Raw genomic sequence first — 6,896 nt, 5'->3', positions numbered from 1 at the left:
CTCGTTGGACACAATTAAGGGCACCCCAAGATACCATTCATATTCACAATTTTGAGCACTCCAGGGTGATTATAAACATGAAATTATCCGGCCATGGCTCCCTGTTTCACAGAAATATAAAGAGGAGGGAAAACAAAGCCCAAATTCCCTTAATCATCCATCACAATGAGAAAAACCAGAGAATATATTTCTGATGTGCAGCAAAAGATAATTGAGCTTCACAAATTGGTGAAGTGGCTTTAAGAAAAGAGCTAGAGCAGTGAAAATTCCTATTTCCACCATCAGGGCAATAATTAAGAATTTCCAATCAACAGAAAATGTTAAAAACTGCCTGGAAGAGGACGTGTGTCTATATCGTCCTAAAGCACGGTGAGAAGGAGAGTTTGAGTGGCTAAAGACTCTCCAAGGATCACAGCTGGAGAACTGCAGAAAATAGTTGAGTATTGGGGTTGGAAAGCCTAAAAAATATTAAACAGCACCTACATCAACACATATTGTTTGGTAGGGTTTCTAGAAAAATTCTCCTAGCTCATCCAAAAACAAACTCCAGCATATTCAGTTATCAGCCATGACTGGAACTTTAAATGGGACTGGCTTCTATGCTGAGATTAAACTAAAAAATGAGCTTTTTAGCAGCAAACACTCAAGAAGGGTTTGGTGAAGACAGAGATAAAAAGTACCCCATGTGTACAATGAAATATACTGCTGTATTTTTGATGTTGTGGGCCTATATTTCTGCTGGAGGTCCTGGACATCTTGTTTAGATACATGACATCATGGATTCTATCAAATACCAACAGATAAAAAATCAGCAAGTGACTGAAATCTTATAATAGGCCATGTTTGGATCTTCCAACCGTACAATAATCCAAACACAAACCTAAAAAACAACACAGAAATGGGTCACTGAGCACAAAAGCAAGCTTCTGCTATAGCCATTCCAGTCCTGTGACCTGAACCCTACAGAAAATGAGAGGAGTGAACTGAAGAGGAGAAGCACCAACATGAGCTGGGAGGAGTGATTCTGGATGAAGAATGGTCTCTGATCTCTTGTCAATCTAACCTCATCAGGCATTATAGGAGAAAATTTAGACCTGTTAAACTGGCAAATGGAAGTTTCCAAAAGTATTGAATAAAAGGGTGCCCTTAATTGTGGCCCCCATTTAAAATTCTTATTATCCAATGAAAGGATAAATTTTTGTGATTTTTTTAAATAAAAGATCAAAAGGATTAACAATGCATATGAATTTTCACAGCCCTCTTTGATCATATTTACCAAGGGTGTCCAAATTTTTGCACATGACTGTATGACACATACTGGTGATTTAACTTCACATCACCTCTATATTGGTTCACATGAGTATATTAACAGACTCACTCTGGACTGTTACTGTCACTGGATCAGAGTGAGCAGATGGTTTTTGAACTTGTGACAAAGTCACAGTGTAGAAGCAGCTTATTCTCACAGATGAACTCTGACCTCCAGACCAAACACTGATCTGAGATCCAGTGAGTGAGAGCTGACATGATGAGCTCTGTTTTGAGTTTCTTTCTCTTCCATTTATGTTGAAGAAACACTTTTGCATCTTCAGATCTTCAGTATTCTCACAGCTCAGCTCAACTGTGTCTGTTTCCAGAATAACTGAAGCAGACACTCTCAACTTGGCCTGAGGAAGATCTAATGAACAAAAAAATTATATGTTCAGAGAGATCTCAGAATAGAAGCAAGTGGCTCCTCAGACTGCAAAACCTTTTAGTCCTTTATAATTCTGTCATTTGGAAGGAAAGACAACAGCACAAACATTCATATTAGCATAGATTTGATGAGTTTAGTGATGTTTTGTGGTATTAGTTGGTAGATCTGTATTACAGTGTAATATCATCACTTCAGAAGTTGGTTGACACACTCATGTAAGCTAATTGTCAATCATTGGCTCTTTATTTGCATCCTGTTCATTTTATTGCTATTGTTTAAAACAAATTATATAAATAATTAATCAAATCATAATCAATAAGGTATATGATTAGCTTAACTAGAGAACATTTCTAAAGTATACTTTTAATTAAAATACTTCTGACTTTAACACTAGTGTATTCATTTCTGTAAAGTCCAGAAGGTGATGCAGAACAGAATGACCCAATAAGAACTTACAAAATAACATATTAAAATTAAAATAACTTGCAGATTTCAACAGTTTCTCTTTTCACCATCATATTATGGATTTCATTTTAGGCAGACACAAGTTTCTGTAGTTTTTTTAGACATAGTCTGGCTCTCTGATATGTCAACTTTCATTGATATGCATCAGATTGTTCACTTGACAAAGCAACACATCTTGGGTATTCTATAGTTCATCTTAGGTATTCTAAGTATAAAAAATCGTTGGTCTATATATAAAAAAAGATTCATCAATAAAAAAAGTCAACTCAGTAACTTCAAAACATCAACAACAAAACCAATATGAGAAAAATAGAATGATACTATCTCTGTAAAAAGCCTAGATGGATTTTTTACATAATGACCCTTTCAATAGGCTTTGAATGGGGACAAATGCAAAACGCAATATGGCCACTCTATTAAAGGAAGCCCCACCTTCTGAGTAAAAGAGCCAATCGCTAATCAGAACAGTTATTGTGTCACTGCAGCTGCTGTTAGAAGTCTTGTTGCTATAGAAACTGTCAGCATTCTGGAGACATGTGCTAAGGACTGCGCATATGGCTGGTGTAGCCTGAAAAATAAGCTTTTTAAGGTATATGAGCAATATACATTTGTGAGACAGCTGATGTTAGATTGCATTGGTGATTTCAAATATGAAATTTAATCAAAAGCTTGGTGACTTTTGGAGAATTTCATGTTCCCCAATCACAGAGATAGGAGCTTCACTTGCATGCTCGAGAGGCGTTCAAAGATGGCCGCAGAGTGAAATGACTTGCATTAAAAGTACTTTGATACTACTTGCCTACATAAGAAATCATACTGTCTAAATAATTATACATGTGTCTCTAATCATTAAATGTGCTCATGTTTAAAAGATGATAACAATAATAACTCACCTCTGATGGTGACTGTGTTTCTGATGGTGTATGTGTCACTGCGTGGTGATCTGATCTCAAGTTTAGTCTTGTGTGAATAAACACAGATCAGCTGTCTGCTGTTCACTGATCGTGTGAAGAGTTCACTACGACTTAAATAAAACATACAAAGATTCTTTCCAGACTGACTCCACTGAGAGACACGTTGATACAGAAGAACATCATCCTCAGTGTAGAGACTACAGATGAAATCAGCTCTGACTGAAAGTGGTATTTCACATGATATGGTGAGCTGGACATCATCAACATTAACACTGATGATGGGTTTCGGAAGTGAATCTAAAGAGAAAAAATCCACAGCTATTAAAGTGCCCATATTATGCCATTTTTAAGGTTCCTATAGGATTACATGCATGCAAGGTCAAAAAACACAATTTCATTTTCTCAAAATATGCATATGCAATATCACCTCATTTTCCAACGATTTTTAAATGATTTGTTTGAAGAAGTTCTAAGTTTCAGTCGGTGTGTCCGAAATCACGTACTGTCTGAGTAGGTACTAAATTTGAATTTCAATTTACTTCATGACCATAATATAGTATGAATATGGGTAGTATGAATGAAATTAATATGTACTACATCTGCCATGTTGTTACTGTCACATGCATCGCTTCACTGCCATTTATAAATTCTCTCCCGTGGCCTCATGGGATTGTAAAGTGTCCATCGAATGCGCACTTCAGAATCTAGGCGGAAGTAGTAGGTCATCCAGGTACTTTTTGCCTACTGTTTTTGTGTACTATGATTTTGGACATACTTCTTGCCTCACATACTGTTTTTTCACCTACTATACAGTAGGGAAGCATGCGACTGACACAGCAAATAACTTCATTTATCGTGCACTTTCATCTTTGCAGATCATTTACATTCAAAAACGGCTACATTACACACTGCATGAAAGACCGTATTGGAAATGGCATGATAAAGGCACTTTAACTGACTTTAACACAGCAGTTACTGTTTCTAAGACAGAAGAAGAGCAGTGAAATATCTTACCTAGAACCGTCACTGTGGCAGGAGGAGAATGAGATGAGGGTTTATCGATGCCTCGTTCATTTATTGTGTAGTAACAGTTAATGTAGATTGATTGAGGTGATTTTACACCTGCCCAATATGAGCACTTCAGCACCAGTGAGCTTGAGCTCACATGATGATCTGACTTTTATATTCTTCTGTTCTCTGTTTGTGTAGAAATAACACTGATTCACTCTAACATCTGCTGGAGTCTCACAGCTGATCTTCACTGAGCTGGACTCTCTTATGGGATCTTGAGATACTTTCACAGTAGGAGATTCTGAAACAACACACACAAAAAAATGGTTCTTCAGCGGTTATTTGGGGTGGGTAAGGTGCTATATAACACTGCTTATGTATATAGAACCCATTAAGCTGCTGTATAGCTCTTTAAAGGTTCTCTAACTCTCTCTTAGTCTCTTAGTTTAGTTGGAGAAAGGATTAAAAAATAACATTAAGATACAGTGTATTTCCTGAAAATAACATGGTTCTGAACCTTTTTGCTCCCAAGCACCCCCCATATGGAAATATTCCAGGGCCCCCACAGAAGAATTTTTGCCTCAGAAAAGCATAAATTATTATTATTATAATTAGTAGAATGGGGTTCCTCGTATGGTTCTACATAACACCATTTGACAAAATGCGCTGTAGCACCTTTAAAGCATCTATATAGCAAGTGGTTCCCCCATGATTACAAGCCAATGAACCACTAGTGCTATTTAGCACCATTTTTGTTTAGAGTGTATATTACATCTGCTCGTGGTCTATGTGTGCAAACACAATAATATTCTGATATTAATTATATGTATTTGGGTTCTAAAGTCTGAGTAAGACAACTGCTGATTAAATACAAAATATTCTACATTTAAACGATTGTCAGGTAGGTCCACATGGAGCACTATTGATGTAGAAAAATATTAGACAAAGACACTTTGTTCACTACAAATGTTAACATACAGTATTTAATTAACATTAAACAACATAGATCACTTACTGTAAGACTGAACCTCCATCAGGAGCTGAAACACTATGAAGATGAACAACTCCATTACAGCGAGTGTGAGGAAAGAGTCGAAACTCACACAATGGGTGAATTAGGAAGTAACACATCAGACCACAGGAAACTGAAAGCTTTGTGCAATCAATTTTATGAAGATGAACATGGTTATGATACTTACAGTTATGTGCACTGTAATGTAGCCTAACTGAAACTTGACACTAAACCACGCTTTTCAAATGGTGGGTCGTAAGTTTAATTAAGTTCTAATAGGGCTGTGATATAAAAACTAAGTTTTATTAGTGTATTTGTGTTATGACGGTGAGGGCGGGCAAACATATATGACGTAGCCACACGCACTTACTACAGCGTCTCATTCTAGCATTTAATGCCGAGGAGGACTCTAGTCTACAAGCCTCTGAAGTACTGAACTAGGCAGGATGCAGCCTCGGTAGGATGCACCCTTTCATTTGAGAAGCACCCGCTGTGCAAGATGCAGCTTGTATGCGCGCTTCAGGTGTGTCAGACACCAAGATGAGACGGCAATGAGTTGTTTTCTGCAACTTATTGCACTTAACTCTTTTTAAAGGGGTCATATGATGTGATTTCAATTTTTCCTTTCTCTTTGGAGTGTTACAAGCTCTTGGTGCATAAAGAAGATCTGTAAAGTTGCAAAGACTAAAGTCTCAAATCCAAAGAGATATTCTTTATAAAAGTTAACACTTTGCCGCCATGTCGTATAGACGCTGTGTGTTTCACTGTGAAAGCAAAGCTACTTTGTTTGGCCTTCCAAAAGAGGACGATATCCACTTCGTCATGCCTGGAGCTGATCCGTGCTGGATCACCAGTTGCTCCTTTGTAGAATCTGCCATCCACGCCATTCTCAAGCCACCCGCCTCTGCTCTCTCAAGGCCGCGGTGTGTGATGCTGTATCGTTGAGAAAGCGAAACTACTTTGTTTGGCCTTCTAAAAGAGGAAACGACTAGAAATCATGTTTATATCACGTTTATAATGGGTTTTATGTTTATGACTCGTCGCTCCGGCTGAACAGGGCATCACAATATGTTGAGGGGCGTAACATTTCCGTCACACGATTGAGGTATTCGGCCAATCACAACGCACTGGATAGCTGGCCAATCAGAGCACACCTCACTTTTCAGATCGATGAGTCTGCGATCAACTGCGATATTTACATTTGCAATATTTCGATCATTTCGATATATCGTGCAGCCCTATAGTTCTAATTTAGATTTACAAGTTGATACCATTGATTTTACCGGTGTAGTAGAATTCATGTCACTGTAATGTGGGTTTTGTTTCATGTTCTTGTTTTCATGTCTTTTATTTTGTAGTTTGATTGCTGTTTGTGTCATGCTTCCCTTGCCGTCATGTAGCTCTGCCTTGTGGATGTGTCATCAGTAAGCGATATAAGCGCCTGCATAGGCCCCCCGTGGCCACCAGGGGGCCCCGTGTCAGGAGTTCAGACCGTAATCACGGGAGTGAGGCGAGATGATGGTGGAGATGGCAACAGCAGAGCTGAGCTGGAGCGTTCTCTGAAGCTGTACTTCCATAGGAATTAATTAAAAACGTTCGTGGACACGCACTGTAAGTATCTGACAAATTTTGTAGAATGCAATGCGTGCTCAGCACCTCCGGTCCCGATTGCGAAATCAAAAGCGACACTAAAAAGGATGCGTGCGCGCATTCAAACGCAATATCAATACCAGTAACGTTAGTTTGAAAGCAGCTGTGGCTCCCATATGCATGCAAATTAGGCTGCAAACATTATCTA

General features: G+C 38.3%; 1 protein-coding gene across 1 annotated transcript; it reads right to left on the bottom strand.

Moving 5' to 3' along the window:
• Positions 1-1,352: 1,352 nt before the first annotated feature.
• LOC109077440 lies at positions 1,353-5,755 on the bottom strand. Its single transcript, XM_042766969.1, has 3 exons — positions 5,102-5,755; positions 3,055-3,372; positions 1,353-1,678 (listed from the first exon to the last, which is right to left on the bottom strand). The coding sequence occupies exons 1-3, from the start codon at positions 5,154-5,156 to the stop codon at positions 1,353-1,355; spliced, it is 699 nt and encodes a 232-aa protein (XP_042622903.1). The 5' UTR covers positions 5,157-5,755.
• Positions 5,756-6,896: the final 1,141 nt, after the last annotated feature.

This window comes from Cyprinus carpio, chromosome A11, assembly GCF_018340385.1.
Source record: "Cyprinus carpio isolate SPL01 chromosome A11, ASM1834038v1, whole genome shotgun sequence".
NCBI classification, from domain to species: domain Eukaryota; kingdom Metazoa; phylum Chordata; class Actinopteri; order Cypriniformes; family Cyprinidae; genus Cyprinus; species Cyprinus carpio.
The sequence above is the reverse complement of the archived record's forward strand: the minus strand, read 5'-3'. Positions and strand labels throughout refer to the sequence as shown.